Source organism: Enhydra lutris, unplaced genomic scaffold (genome assembly GCF_002288905.1).
Source record: "Enhydra lutris kenyoni isolate GAN:26980312 unplaced genomic scaffold, ASM228890v2 scaffoldscaffold12, whole genome shotgun sequence".
NCBI lineage: Eukaryota > Metazoa > Chordata > Mammalia > Carnivora > Mustelidae > Enhydra > Enhydra lutris.
The window spans coordinates 64,690,674-64,707,373 of NW_019154096.1; the positions used below are offsets into that span (position 1 = coordinate 64,690,674).

The following is a 16,700-nucleotide window of genomic DNA, read 5'->3' on the forward strand; positions in this document are numbered from 1 at the left end:
TCACATTTGAAAATTCTAAGTTTAGTTTATTGTGGTATAGCTCTAAAGCACATAAAAATCAGAATTAAGTAAAATTTACAAATACAATCACCTTCCAACCATGTAATGATGTGTTAAGTATACCAAGACATAAGCAACTAAAACTTGGTTTAATTTTTATTATCAATTGTTTACTGGGTTTTTTTTTTTTCCCATTATATAGTTTTTGGTGAAGGATGAGACAAAAGGAAGACTTTTGAGGCTAAAATGCTTCTAATCCTGTCCACAGAAGGAAAAAAAAGCAACTCAGAAAAATAAAGAGTTCACAATAATACGAGAATGGAATCATCTTAAACTATAAGCTTATAAATATTCTAATGCTAGATATAACCTTTAAGGTACATATTGCTTCTTCTTCCTTTTAGGGGTAGGAAGTCTGACTGCCAAATCAAATCTTTTTCCTCAGACTTCTATTATATATAGTAGAATACACCACATTGTATCCTATAAAAATACAAATTTTCATAAGAGAATAAAAATCAGGCTATGATTCCCATTTCATTAAAAAAGAATGCTTTACATACCAAACAATCCTCTGCAATTAAAATATAATTTAGGTTACAGAACTTCAATTTATACACAAATTTTCAAGAATGTATTTATTTTAGAAATTGAAGTGTAGCATTTAAAGATTTTTGTCTTTTTACCTGTTTAATTGTGCTCATATGCTGCTTCTCTGTTTCTGTTCTTTTTTTTAGTTCTTCTCTTAAATTGTCTTTTTCTGAACAAATGTCTAAGATGAGCTCCTGATGCTTCTTATTTTCTTTAATTAACCTAAATATAAAAAGACCAGTATAAGTAATACATAATTAAAAATGGAGATGTGAAATATAATGTTTGCAGATTATAGATACTTATGATTTATATATTAACATTTCTAAGCAGTCCTTTTGTAATCATATATTATACTTTACAAAACATTCTCTGGCAGTCAGGCTATTAACTTCCTCCTAGGAATCTGTGTATTTCAAATCAAGTGAATCAGATAAAGAAATCAGATAAAGAAAACCACACTCTCTTAAATTTACCATTTTGGGTATCTCAGCTATGCACTTCATCCCTTCAGGATGTGAACTCCTCCAGATCAGTAGTTCTCAGTCTGAGGCAAAGCCCTTCCAGGCATTTGCCTGGAAACATTTTTGGTTGCCACAACAGGGCTGGGGGGTTGCTATTGGATTTTTCTGGGTGGAGGTTGGGGATGTTAAACATTTTACAGTGCACAGTACAGACAGTCCCACCAGCACCAAAGAATGATCTGCCCTAATGCCAACAGTGCTAAGGGTGAAAAACCTTGCTTTAGATTTTAAGAATATTCTGTCTACGGCCATACCACCTGAACGTGCCCGATCTCGTCTGATCTCGGAAGCTAAGCAGGGTTGGGCCTGGTTAGTACTTGGATGGGAGACTTTAAGAATATTCCAGTAACATTCTAATAATAGTTAAAGAAATCAAAATAACATAAAAAAATATAGAAAATATAAAAGTTTGAGCAAAAATTTCATTTTGTGTCCCCTAGAAAAATATAAATAAGACATCTAAAGAGGTTAACAAAACTAATACTTTGGAATTATTAATAGCAATAGCTATTAGTTAACACTTACTGCACAATTATATTCACTAAGTTTATCTTTTTAAAAAAATATTTTATTTATTTGAGATAGAGACAGAGAGAGAGTGAGAGAGAGTATAAGAGGGGAGGTCAGAGGGAGAAAAAGATGCCCCACAGAGCTGGGAGCCAGACGCGCCTCAATCTGGGAGTCCGGGATCATGACCTGAGCCAAAGGCAGCTGCTTAACCAAAAGAGCAACCCAGGCGCCCCTATTAAATTTAAGTGCATTATTTAATATTGTTTATGAAATAAATCTATGAAATTAACTGTTTTATGGATTAAAAAAAAAAACAAAACAAAAAACAAAACAAAAACCCTGAAGCCCGCCACTTGTTCCAGGTCACAGAGTAAGTGCTTCAATGAGATTTGGATCAGAGTCTAGCTCCATAGCCTACATCTTTCTCCTACTTTGAAGATCATTCATTCACTGGACAAATGCTTACTGGGTACCTACTATGTTTCTATACTCTTCTGTGTGAAGTAGGTCAGCAAACCATCCCTCCCCCAATGGTGCTTACATTCAAAGGGAGAAAATGAAAACAAACACAGTAAAATATCAGACAGTGATCACATCCTATTAAAAAAAAAACTAAAGGAGGGCAAGAGGACAGAGTGACTTAAGCAGTGATTTTTTTTTTTATTTTTAAAGATTTTATTTATTTATTTGTCAGAGAGAGTGAGCACAGGCAGACAGACTGGCAGGCAGAGGGAGAAGCAGGCTCCCTGCTGAGCAAGGAGCCCGATGTGGGACTTGATCCCAGGACGCTGGGATCATGACCTGAGCCAAAGGCAGCTGCTTAACTAACTGAGCCACCCAGGCGTCCCTAATTTTATTTTTTTAAAGATTTACTAAATTTATTTGAGACACAGAGCAATTGCGAACATGGTCTAGGGTGGAGGGGTGGGGGGAGTAGAGGGATGGGTGCTATAGAGGGAGAGAATCTCCAGCAGACTCCCCACTGGGCACAGAGCCTGGCAATGAGGTAGATCTCACCACCCTGAGATCACCAGTGGCACAAAAGCCAAGAGTCAGATGCTCACCCAACTAAGCCACGCAGGTGCCCTTTGAGCGGTGCATTTAGATAAGGCAGTCAGGGTGGGCCTGAGGAGCAAAGGACCACAGCGAGGAAGCAAATCACTCAAATGTTTGGGAATGAGAAAAATGTAACATGCAAGTTTATTCAAGCTTTTTGGCACAGTGGTTTAACTTAGATTACTTGATTTGGTGTATACTTAAGTTGTTGCAGAAAAATACCTGCAGCACAAGGATCCTGGCTGTAGTTCACAAGTAATCAAATTGTCACATCCAATGCACAACTAATCGCTCTTAATTAAGAATTCCGGTTAGGACCCTGGACAACACACTGATGTTAGAAAACAGAGGAATGGATATGTATACAAAGACATCTGGAAACAGATGCATTCAGGAAAATTTAAGCCAAAGGTATGGAGTTTCAGATTTGCAAGATGAAAAAGCTATACAGATTGGTTGCACAAAAATGTGAATTAACCTAACATTACTGAACTGTACACTTAAAAATAGTTAAGATGGTAAAATTTATGTGTATTTTGTCACAAAAACAAAAACAAAAACTAGAAAAAAAGAGGGGTTCTGAATGCTTGAGAGATTACAGTTCACTGAATAAACCAAAGATGGTTTGGGGAAGACTGATCAACTAAGTAAGAAAGTCTAGAAGAGAAAACACTAGAAGCAAGGAGATGATTAAAAGCCAGTTACATGGGGTACTTAGGTGGCTCAGTCAGTTAAGCATCTGTCTTTGGTTCATGTCATGATCCCAGGGTCCTGGGATCAAGCCCTACAGGTTCCCTGTTCTTCAGGAAGCCTGCTTCTCCCTCTGCCTCTGCCAGCCACTTGCCCTGCTTGTGAACATGCTCTCCCTCTCTATCAAATTAATAAATAAAATACTCAAAAAAAAAAAAAAAGCCAGTTACATATCTAGTAATAGCTGGATTATGGTATATTTTTTTCTGTCAGCCTCCTCTACTATATAAACTTCCTCCTCCACTTTCTCTGTATATGTACCTGCCATTCCAAATCTCTTAAGTATTATTCAAAAAAAAGAGAGAATCAGTCTGTATTTTAGTAAAGGGTAGCATGTTTTATTTTCCTTTCTTAAAGGTTATAAAAGACTACCTAGGGGCGTCTGGGGGGCTCAGTTAAACACCTGCCTTTGCCTCAGGTCATGATCCCGGGGTCCGAGATCTGTTTCACTCCCTGCTCCGTGGGAAGCCTGTTTCTCCCTCCCCTCCCTGCTTATGCGCTCTCTCTTTCAAATAAATAAATAAAATCTTTAAAAAAAAGAAAAAAAAAAAGACTAAACATTCGTCACACTTAGATATAAAAATCCAGACTAAAATACAGGATGATATAATACTATCAAGAAAGGATAAAATTAAACTATCATTAAAACAGAAATTAACCCCAAAATCCAAGGGAAGTCTAAAAATATATTAATTACTGATAACCAACCAACTCTTCTCTAAATTTTCATTCTTAAAAAACCAATGAATTTACAATGGGAATTTTAAGAAATTTTGAATTGCATGACTTCTCATTTTCTTTTGAATTTCCCATAGTTTTGACATTATGCTCTATATTCTTTTGAAACTGAGAAACTGGAGTTGTCTTTACAAATATTTCTAGATCTGTAATGAACTCACATTAGTATTTATTCCTTTAGGCACATATTGAATAACTAGACAAATCTGATATTTGCTCAATTATTTAAATGCATTATTTGTTGATCAACTACAACATGCATGTCTGTTGTGGAATTAAAAATGACCAAGATGATACATTCCTTTAAAGAATTCAATCTTTAACCCCAGCAGGGGGAGAAAATCCCCCCAAAATTAAAAACTTACTTCTTTATGGTGTGCTCTTGTTGTAAATACTTCTCTTGCACACACTTTTCAAACATAACTAATGAGTGTTCTCCCTTATTCATTCCATTTGGTACTCGGTGTTCTTCTGCAAACTTCATAGATAAGAGCTCAGATTCTATTTCTTCCAACAAATCCTCAGATGCTGAAACACTCTTTATTTTTGAAATAAGTTTTTTGGTGCAGTCTGTATCATAGAGACTTTCTGAATAAGTCTCTTGATTCGCTGCTTCTGTAAATGTAGGTGACCTTAATTCCGCCAGTATTTGTGTTACTGTCTGTTCTGTTTCATTTGTTTTTAAAATTTGCTTTGTAAAATCTCCACCAGGAAAATTACCTAATTGTTCAGAATATTCTGGGCATATTTTAGCACAAGAATCCTCATTTCCACCATGATCCTGAGTACAATTTTCCTGTGCTTCAATTTGATTATGTTCATTAGGCTGACATGAAGTTTTATCAAAGTTTAATGATGACAGTTTAGACTCATTTTCTAAGCTGCTGCTTTCATCAACAGAAAACGAGTTGCAGAAGTCTTCCTTTAATTCATATGTTTTCCCAAGATTTTCATCAGAAGAAATGGAGGCTATGTGCTCTGTCTCTGACATGCTGATTGACACCACTTCTCTCTGCATTTCTTCAAATCTGTTCCTGATCTTCGTTTTACATCTAAAACAAAGTCAAAACATCAAAATTTTAAAAAATAAAGTTTTTTAAACCAAGACATTATATGTATTTGCACAAACTCCATGATGTAGAATAACTAAGGCCACGAATTTTACCACTAATAACTTTTAAAAGACTTTCTTTTGTGGGGGGGGCGTGGGAGAGAACCGAAAACCGAAGAGGACAGCCAATCCAAGTGTGCCACAATCAGCAGGGTGCAAAAGTCCTACTCTTCCCTCCTTCAATTCATTCACACAACTTCACTTCAACTACAATTTGGCATTCCTTAATCAAACCCCCACAAGATGTTGGGTATGAAATATCTACAGTTTAAATTGTTAGACTTCAACTGAATTGTTTAGAATACCTTCAGCTCCATGAGGGGAAAAAGACAATTTCAAGAATCTATAAGAAAATACTGGGGAAATAAGACAGCAGTGGAAACACTAGAAGAGTAAGATTATAAAACAATACACATTAATGATGATAAAAATTTACTAAGAAGGTAAACTAAGGGGCGCCTGGGTGGCTCAGTTGGTTGAGCGACTGCCTTCGGTTCAGGTCATGATCCTGGAGTCCCGGGATCGAGTCCCACATCGGGCTCCCTGCTCAGCGGGGAGTCTGCTTCTCCTGCTGATCTCTCTCTTCTCATGCTCTCTCTCTCAAATAAATAAATAAAATCTTAAAAAAAAAAAAAAAAAAGAAGAAGGTAAACTAAATAACAAAAGGTAACTATCTATAGCCCAGGCACCTAAAGCTGAGCTAAAAGAAGTCTGGGTGTTAAAGATCCCTGACAGGAATTTGTTTTCCATCCAGGCAAAAATCCAGGAGTACCATGGTATCTCCAAGCATTCTCACCAAGAATAAACAATGTTCAGTGCAACTCAAATGGAGCCAATATGCACTGCCTGGGACATACCGAAAACACTGACAAAACTAATTCAACAACCAGAATACATTTTTAGACTGTTTATGATGGCTACTATATAGTTGTGTGTATTTATATATATATACTATAGTAGTATACATATATATTATATACACTATAGTTACTATATATATAGTATAGTAGTATATAGTATATACTATGTGGTAGTAAGCATGTTCTGAAAATTGGTCAACTTCAAAAATTATCCTAAGAAATAAAGATAAAATATTACAGCAATCTTGATGAAAAATTGTCAACTTCTTTCATCATATCAACAAACCACATATAAGGTCGATGAGTTACCAGTGTCTTATAAGGTTGGATTAAAAAAGGGGCAGATCAAGGGCACCTGGGTTACTCAGCTGATTAAGCGGCTACCTTCAGCTCAGGTCATGATCCCAGTGTCCTGGGATCTAGTCCCACATTGGGCTCCCTGCTCTACGGAAAGCCTGCTTCTCCCTCTCCCTGCCATTCTGCCTACTTGTGCTATCTCTCTGTCAAATAAATAAATAAAATCTTTTTAAAATAGGGGCGCAGATCAGAGTTTTGACAAACTAGAAAAGAAAGAATTTCAGATGGAAGGTGTACTTCTGGAAAACAAAACAAATATAAAATTTTTTAATAACAGAAACATACATGTTTTCATTGGTATGTGATGAAGTCCTAGTCGAGGGGTGGTGAAAAAGGGTAAGAGAAGACTGTCAGGTCCTCAGAATGATATGTACAAGTGAATTTTATGACAATAAATCATGATAGATTTGTATACTTTTTATTATACCATAGTTTCTAACACATAGTAGATTCTCAAGTATTGAATTATTCAAGTACAGAAGTGATAGGATAAAACTAGTATTTGGGGGGCACCTGGGTGGCTCAGTGGATTAAAGCCTCTGCCTTCGGCTCAGGTCATGATCCCAGGGTCCTGGGATTGAGCCCCACATCGGGCTCTCTGCTCTGCAGGGAGTCTGCTTCCTCCTCTCTCTCTCTGCCTGCCTGCTTAGTTGTGATCTCTGTCTGTCAAATAAATAAATAAATAATTAAATAAATCTTAAAAAAAAAAAAAAAACTAGTGTTTGGGGAATATTATTCTAGGAATGCAGAAAATGGGAAAGAGTTATTCTAAGAAAGGTAGTATATAGACTTCCTCCTCCTCCCTCTCCCGTTGGGGCATCAACTAGTAAAGTCATTAGCCTTAATACTACAAATTACTTATCTGTATAACATATTTCTAAACAACCAAACAGAAATTACCATTATCTTGCCGCATATATAATCCTATATACAAGACAAAGCCCCCACTAGTATTAAAGGCTTGGTTTAGACAATACAAATTAATGCAGTAAGTTAATAATAGGCCTCATAAGCATGCTGTATTCCAAAATCTAGGATAAAGTAAAATAATTTTCAAATAGGGGTATTACCCTATATAGTTCTTCCTAAAGTAAGTCACTTTAAGATATAACTTGTGAATGTGTTGCTGAATTTGAAATCTTAATTTAGAAATCTAAAAATGAATGGTTTTCAACATCATAACCAATGTTACAGCAGCTGACCAAAACAGAGAACAAAGAATCTATTTAAATTAGAATATATAAAGGGATTATGACTCTCCAGCATAAAGAAGAAACTTTATCATTAGATAACGTAGGCCATGCTTTGTCAAGACTTATCCTTTTATCCAGCTTTCATATTTTCCACAATCCAGTTGTCAACTTTATTTTCCCTTCTAGAATTCAACCACTTCGATAATTTGAACCAACAACTCCTAGCTGATATCCACATTAGTTACTTTCAGTCTGGTGTTCTTGAGTTACAGATAACAAATTACCTGTTTGCTTTCACTCTATGTCCATATTAAAATCTTCACCTGAATACAGATATTTCAAATGGATGTTCCACGAAAACCTCAAACTCAAAATGGCATAAATCTCAAATCAAAATTATAGCTCCCATAATTGAGCAATTCCAGTTAATCCTTTTTATTTCTGTCAACAGCATCATTTTTCTTTTTCTTTTAAGATTTTATTTATTTACTTGACAGAGAGAGAGCACAAGTAGGCAGAGTGGTAAACAGGGAGCAGCAGGCTCCCCAGTGAGCACAGCGCCCAATGTGGGGCTGATTCCAGGACTCTAGTATCATGACCTGAGCCCAAGGCAGACGCTTAACTGACTGAGCCACCCAGGCACCACAATGGTATCATTTTTTCCTAGTCATGACTCCTTTCTTTCTTTCTTTTGCCCTCATACTCTTTTACCAATTTCATGTCTCCAATTATACCCTCTTTTCTACTGCCATTGTCCCCTACTTGCAACCCAATCCAGGTGTAATCACTTCATACTTCTAACACTTGAAATGTTGGTTTCTCAATCTTACTCCATGAAATGGGCATGTGACTTGAGACAGCACCAGCCCAAGTGTCTCCAGAGAAGGGGTTGAAGTGTGTACTACAATGGCTCTGCCAACAGGGAACAGGAGCTGCCCTATGAAGTGGGCTGCCCCTCAATGGCAGAAGGGCCTAGGAAGCTACAACACTGCTCCTAAAAAAGCCACACAATACCTCCACAGAGACCACAACCAAATGCAATCAGACGAATGAGAATGAGGCCAGGGCTATCTCTTCCCTCTTTAGAGGTTCTTATAATAAGAATTCTGCTTCCCTTGGCTGGTCTTCTTCCCCCAAATCCAAAAGGGCTAGCTAGAGGAAAAAAAGAAGGGACATATTTTGAGCTAAATTACCTCTTCTTTAATTGAAGCAGCTGGGAACTAACACCTTCAATCTTTCTTTAGGTAGAACAAGGAGTTTGTGATTAATGTTTTTGGTTGCTGGGGGTTTTTTTTTATGATTGAAATCTTTCTTAATTTCTGGAAGAAATTTTCTCTCGTAATCAAAAGTGGCAGAAAGATAAGACATCAAATTAATACATTATTAGGGGACTGTATTCCAGAAGGAAGTGGAAAGGATGAGAGACCTAATACAGAAAAACTAAAACCATTTTGTTTACACCTCAGAGCTGCAATTCCTGGGTAAACCAATCATACTACTTTCCCAATCTTCTCTCTCAACACATTCCTAAAAACCTAGGACTTCAATATAATCTACCAGTCCCTAACCAGTCTACTCAAGAATCCTCCAATTTTCACATTAACATTTCCATGGCTTTGCTCCCATCTAGAATGTCCTTCTCTTCAGTCTATCCAGAGTCTAATTATATTTAAAGGTCCAATTTTAACGCCTCATCTTCCTTCAAATTTTCTCTCATTTAAGTACCAAAATACCCCCAGTAAATGAAAACATACTGCATTTACACTCATTAAGCACACAGTCACAGCCTTCCTTGGAACACTTTTGAATAGTCTTCAGTTTTTTAAATGATCTCTGTATCAGCAAGGAGGAACATGACTCTGAACTGACTCTGAACAAGACTCTTAAATCTCCAGCAATAATGATAATAAATCAACAAATATATTCTCCACTACATTTGCATTCATTCTTGCAAATGTTAAATGCTGTTCAGTTCTCAGTGAGGTGGGGTCCACTGGGTTTATACAATGATTTGAGACTTGTAATGTGAAGAATAAAAGTTTGTCTCATTCCACTGAATATTCACTTAGGTTAAAAAAACAAAAACAAATAAACCTGTGTTTATGATTACCTCAGCTTAGACTGTCTTACATATTATCCTTCCGTACATTAAAGATAGCTAAATTTAACTTCAAAAGACAAGTACTTTCTATAGTGTTGATCATTAATATGTCCCTGACCTCTGAAAAAGTCTTCACATAAAAGGACATCTGGTAACCACTGAGCTTGCAAACTGAGCTTTCTGATGCTCAGATGAATACTAATTGGACACAAAAGGAAAGGTAGAGGGGTTAAGGAAAATTTACGTGTATATATGACATGTATATATGCAACAAAGCCATCACCAAAGATTAAGTAGCTCAACTGTAAAAGATTGGTGGGGGGGAGGGGCACCACAATGAGCTTGATTATATCCACAATTAACCAGGTAATTGTGTGGGGAGGGAACAGCTGAGTCCTTTTGTGGGCCTCCAGTTGGCCATACAGATGTGGGCCAGTCTGGCTGTTGTCCAAGTTTTTTCTTTGGGGGGACAGGGGTAATTGTCATCAAGATTCCTGAGGATCCAATAACCTAAGGGTAGTTTAAAGGGAAAGGATATAAAACTAGACATTTGTTTATAAGACTGTTTTAAATAAGAAGGCTTGTATAAATCAAATCCCCACTCATGTATAAAGATATAGTGATTATATAGATTACAATATCTATTCCTTTTTTGAGGTTAAAAAAAAAATAACACAGGTTATCTGACTTTTTAGCATCTCTTACTCATTAGGAGAAAATACTGTATTTAAAACCTAACAATCACAAAATTCCTCTCAGTTTAAGCACTTTTTTCCAGAGTTGTTTCTGACACAGTACTACAGGACCAATTCACACTTCATACTGTTTCAGTGAAGTGAGAATTGGTTTCGCTCTTACTGGAGCTCATCAGCTGTAGGCAACTGGTCAAGAAACATTTTTTACTTGCCTTAAAGCCAACCATTATCCACCTGTTTTATTTCTTAATGCAAGAACTCATGTTTCTACAAAATTATTTCCATATTAAGAGTCTTACAAATAAAAACACTGTCTTTAACAGCTCTTAGTACAGTTACTTGTTTTCTCAGTAATTAGCAGTATAAATAAATAGCTTAAGTTTAATCAATAAACTGCAAATACGAATGAATCCAATCCACAGATATTTGGCAACAGCTTATCAAACAAACACGCCTCATACAAAAGTACCAAGCCACAAATACATTTCCGAACTATTAATTCATTCACCAAACATGTACTGAGCATGTGCAGGCACTGTTCTATGTGTTGGGAACACTGCAGTGAAGAAAACATGCATCCGCTAGGGAGTTTACATTTGGGTATAGTGGACCAATATATTTAAAAGCTCTATGTTTAAAAAAAAAAAAAAGCTCTCTCTTAAATCTTTTACTCTTTGTGTTTACAGCATTTTAATATGAACATCTGTCAATGTTCCCTCAGAAGCTATGTAAGATACACATAAATGTTTTAAATCCAACAGAAAAATCTGGCTCAGTGCAGCATAAATATTATTTACAACAACAAATTTTTAAATTACAAACTATACCATATGAATCTCAACCACCACCTGTGTATTTCTCAAAATCATGTCCACTAAGATAAACAAGTTGAGTCTGTGAGAGCACTCCTGTTCTTCACTATAATGGTTCCTGTCCTTTGTAGGCCAATTACACTAAACGCTTTTTCACATATTCCCCACATACTTTAAAAGCAGCATGAACAAAAGAATAATTTATCTGGCCAATCCTAACAAGGCTGTGACATGGCAATTAAAATCAAAAGCAATAAATTACATCAAAAACGCATCCACAGGGGCGCCTGGGTGGCTCAGTGGGTTAAAGCCTCTGCCTTCGGCTCAGGTCATGATCCCAGGGTCCTGGGATGGAGCCCGAGTCCGGCTCTCTGCTCAGCGAGGAGCCTGCTTCCCTTCCTCTCTCTCTGCCTGCTTCTCTGCCTCCTTGTGATCTCTCTCTGTCAAATAAATAAATAAAATCTTTGAAAAAAAAAAAAAATGAATCCACAGTCCAACATAATCTGACCACAAACCCCAATAAGTAATTTTTGATGGATGTCACCTTTAAAATACAAACACGTTCCTGGATAACGTTTTTAAATGGAATAAACTAATAGAACAGAAAGGAACCTGTGTAAAAAACATGAAAAACTTGTTTCACATGATGAAAATACCAGACACTGAAGTTCACAGAAGGTGAATTCATGCAAATCAGATTAAAACCTAAAAAAAAAAAAAAAAAAAAAGACTAAAAACTAAGCTAGCTATTTCAAAGAACTCTAAGTTCTTTCAAAAGAGAGAAATATTCTTTAAGGTACTTACATTCTAAGTTTGTAGGTAAAATTTAACTTTGATGAGTTTTCTTTACGTAAAACATATCAGTCAATTTTTGCCTTTGTCCTACCAGTTTAAAGAGTATGAAGCCAAAGTCAATTATCCCCTTGGGGGTTTGTTTAGCTTTGCACCTAAGCCTCAGGGCAGAGTAAATTTCACAGTTATATGCATTACATTACAAGAAAAGATGTTAGAAAGATAAACTCAGGGGGTGCCTGGGTGGTGCAGTTGGTTGAGCGGCTGACACGGGTTTCAGCTCAGGTTGTAATCTCAGAGTCCTAAGATCAAGCCCTCAATAGACCTCCGCACTCGATAATGGAGTCTGCTGGAGATTCTCTCTCCCCATCCCTCACATTCCTATGCTCGCTTGCTTGCTCACACTCGCTCTCCCTCCTAAATAAATAACCAACCAACCAACCAATCGATCTTAAAAAAAAAAAATAAAGACTCGGGGCAACAGATGCAGCAGGAGTGCCCCCCAAATAGTACCAAATCCTATGACAGGATAACAGGAGAAAGAGAAATTATGGTCCATCAGGATTCCAGGAAAAAGAGGTAAGTGGCCATTCCATCTATCACATTATCAAGTCATCTGCCATATTCTGTTTACTCTTAGACAATGCAATTTTTAAAAAAGATTTTATTTATTTATTTGATAGATCACAAGTAGGAAAAGAGGCAGGCAGAGGTGGGGGCGGGGGGCCAGGCTCCCCGATGAGCAGAGAGCCCCATGAGGGGCTCAATTCCAGAACCCTGAGATCATGACCTGAGCCGAAGGCAGAGGCTCAATCCACTGAGCCACCCAGGCGCCTCTCTTAGACAATGTAACTTTATAACTCTAACGAGTTTTTGTTTTTTGTTTTTTTTTAAGATTTTATTTATTTGACAGACAGAGATCACAAGTAGGCAGAGAGGCAGGCAGAGAGAGAGGAGGAAGCAGGCTCCCCACAGAGCAGAGAGCCTGATGTGGGGCTCGATCCCAGGACCCTGGAGTCAGACCTGAGCCGAAGCTAGAGGCTTTAACCCACTGAGCCACCCAGGTGCCCCAACTCTAACAAGTTTTAAAGCAAAAAGTTATTAATACAGAAATTTTATTTTGAATGTATCTATAGAGCACTCACTATATAAACTTTAATGTGTCTCAGGAAATATAAAAAGTATTTTGGGCTATTATTTTCCCAAATCTGAAAATTAAAAAAAAAAAAAAAAAAAAAAAAGACTGACCTATAGTTCCCTTTTCAAAAAGGGAGACTAATATAAAAAATTAACAGTAAGTTTCAAAGACTTTTTCTTATTTATTTATTTGACAGAGAGAGGGAGAGATCAAAAGTAGGCAGAGAGGCAGGCAGAGAGAGAGGGAGAAGCAAGCTCCCCGCCAAGCAGAGAGCCTGATGTGGGGCTTGATTCCAGGACCCTGAGATCATGACCCGAGCCAAAGGCAGAGGCTTAACCCCCTGAGCCACCCAGGCACCCCTATAAAAGTAAGTTTTAAGTCTTCCTTTTATTAAGGGGTTCTGGTTAATGTTTAAATTTTGAAACCAACTTTGGCCTGCATTCAGTTAATATTCATATGATACAGTTTACTAAAAACATTATTCATTAGTACTGACTACATAATCATCCCCAAAGCAGACTATCAGTTCATGTGTCTTAATGACAGACAAATATACTCACAATCTAATCAATACTTTCTTTGGTGGGTTTAATTTTGACTTTGTGTGTATTGCCGCTTCATGCCAATATTTCTCCTTGTTTACTTAGTCCAAAAAATAGATTATATTTTTATAATCTAAGTAGCTAAATAATAACGCTCAAGAAGTCTGAAAAACTAATAGAGGGTTATTTGTAAATTTAAATGATCTATACTCCCACTGTTGCCCTGAAATACTAAATAGAACATTTACAATACCCCAAGCCTAGTGAATGTTTATGAGAAGTTCAAGAATCAGCTTTGTTTCAAGATTTTATTTGAGAGAGAGCGAGCATGAGCACAAGCGGGGGAAGGGGCAGAGGGAGAAGAAGAGGGAGAAGCAGGCTTCTGGCTGAGTAGGGAGCCCCAGGCTGCCTCAATCTCAGAACCCTGAGGATCATGTCCTGAGCATAAATCAGACGCTTAGCTGACTTAGCCTCTCAGGTACCCCTCAGCTTTGTTTAAAGCCAAAAATATGGGATTAAAAAAACAAAAACAAAACCCTGAATTTTATTGGGAAAAAAACAAAACAGAACTTGAGGTCACAGATTCTTACTTTAATATGAAATTGTTAGATAAGTTTGGAAAATAGATTTCTAGTCATTCTTTAAAGAGAAAGACAATTTTTATAAATTTCTAAATGAGGCTGCTTCAAACTATTATGAGTATTCTGTACTGTTTTACCTACACTTACTGATGTCAGCATGTAGCTGTAAATAGGCGTTTTTAAACTGAATATACTAAGCAACTGACATCAGCTATGCTGTCATTGAACAGCCCTAAAGGACAACTCTTGCATTTACAGGTGAAGGAACTAAAAGGTCAGAATAGTTACTGTTATACCACTGCTTTCATGTTAGCAACAAGACTCTGAAATACCAAAGACACTCTCTGAAACCTTCACTGTTTAAAGAAATCTCTAGGTTTATATGCTGGCATTCTGAATTTGACAAGGATTCAAAATAATAACATCAACATAAACACAATCCATGCATTTCCAGGAAAAAACACAAACATAAACACAAGCCAGGCATTTCCAAGTAGATTGAGTATTTATATATGTTTGCCTACCACAAGGCAAAGTTTTAATTCTTTTTAAGATCTGTGAGTTACTCAATACCTTTACTGAATTTTAAATCAAATGAAAAGACCAAAAAGGAAAAAAGGAACGAGGCCCATCATCACTTTTCTATTTTTGTAATGATAAATAAAAGTTGAAAAGTAGCTGTACAGAGAAGAGACTGTATTCACAAGGAGACAGTTCAGTTTCATCATCAAGGTCTCTTGAACCTTCATCTTCCACACAAGATTAACTCCGCGAATATGAAGGTGTAGTTTGTAGTTAGGAAGGCTACACCCACAATTAGAATATCTGAGCAATCTTTTTTTTTTTTTTAAAGACTACCGGCACACTTTTTGAAATACTGTTCCACTGATTTACTGCACACTTTTCCTAAAAAAGAAACTTCCAGCCTATCATTTAGGAAGAATTAAAACCACCAGGCATCAAGGAACATCACAAACACACACGGAGAAAACTGCCAAATGCCTGCACATCATTATTTTTACTATACTAATCCCCACAGGTAACAAAACTATCAAGTGAAAGAGATTCTAATCCAGACGCTCCGACTCCAAATCCAAGCCTCTTTAAACAAAACCAAGATGAAAATATTAGCTACAGTGGTTAAACTGCTAACAGCTAAGCATCAATTACACCTGCGCTATCCCCAGGCTTGCTGCTGGAGGACATGCACAAGGGGCTTTCCCATGTTACAAGTCTGATAGACACAAATTTGAAATATCCTTGCCAGCCAAGGTTTATCAATGCCTGAAGTCCTTGGGAGAAAGGCAACATAAAAACCAGTAACAGTATCTCTCATAACCAAAATCCCAAACAAACGCCTTCAAGTTACTTAAAAATCACATTAAAATCACAGTAAAGGAAGAGTTCGTAAGACGGCAAAAAGTCAGCACAACCGTAAACATAAAACACACAGTCAACTTGAAACGGAAAGAGAAATAGGCGAATGAGTCTGAGAAACAGCCGAGCAGGTGGGGTTTAACTGCAGCTCGCGCTGGGAGACCAGGCAATCGGCCCAAATTAGGCAGCTCTCCAAGCACCGCTCCCGAGGCGCGGCCCCCGGCCCCCGCCGACCTCTCGGCCGCCGCCTCTCCAGCCGGCCCAGGACCCAGGGAACAAGGCAGGGAGAGAGAGGGAAGGTTCCTAACTCCGTCCCCCCAGCGCTCGCCAGCCTCCACTGCCCGCGAGAAAAGCCAGGTGGAGAGCCGACCCGGGACCCGCAGCACCGCGGGGGAGGTGGGCAGTCCCTCAGCGCCGCCACAGCGACTGCAGTCAGCTCCGGGCGCCCGTCGAGCACTCACCCCACTTCTCCGAGCCTCAGGCCGCACCCCTAACGAGGCCGCTGAAGCTCAGGCTCAGGGCCTAATTTCTCCATAGCTGGGTCCGGCAGATCACGTCGGGGGTGGGGGGTCGGGTGTGGAAACAGGGACAGGGCCGACACCGCGCTCCCTCCTCCTTGGCTTCCCCAATCCCCCGCGGAGCTGACACATCAACAAAGATGGCGGCGACGCCGTAGCCGGCCCCACTACAGCTGAGGGGGCGGGACTCCCTGGAAGAGCCAGTCAGAGAGCGGCAGGCGGTGTGACGCGACGCACTTCGGGGCGGGTGTAACCTGTCTGCAGTGGGCGGGGCCGGGGCCGCACCGCCTCCTGCCCCCACAGCGCCCGACCGGGCGCTCAGACTCGCTGGGCACCCACGCCCGGACTGACTCGGCTAGCCCGCCATCCTGCTAGTCCTGTCCAGTCTCTCACGCCATTCCCACCCCAAGCGTGTTCTTTCTGTAGGACGCTCTCATTGGATATAAGCCCACCT

The 16,700-nt window shown here is 38.5% G+C and overlaps 1 protein-coding gene across 1 annotated transcript in view; it reads right to left on the reverse strand.

The window, feature by feature from the left end:
• Positions 1-16,368, reverse strand: part of LOC111144945 (coiled-coil domain containing 186) — a 52,052-nt gene extending 35,684 nt beyond the window's left edge. The window contains exons 1-3 of the mRNA XM_022499563.1: positions 16,190-16,368; positions 4,535-5,221; positions 687-813 (exon numbers count right to left, since the gene is read on the reverse strand). Of these exons, the coding sequence (XP_022355271.1) occupies positions 687-813; positions 4,535-5,187 (780 nt within the window). The 5' untranslated portion in view covers positions 5,188-5,221; positions 16,190-16,368. The remainder of the gene's footprint in view (positions 1-686; positions 814-4,534; positions 5,222-16,189) is intronic.
• Between the last annotated feature and the right edge of the window lie 332 nt (positions 16,369-16,700).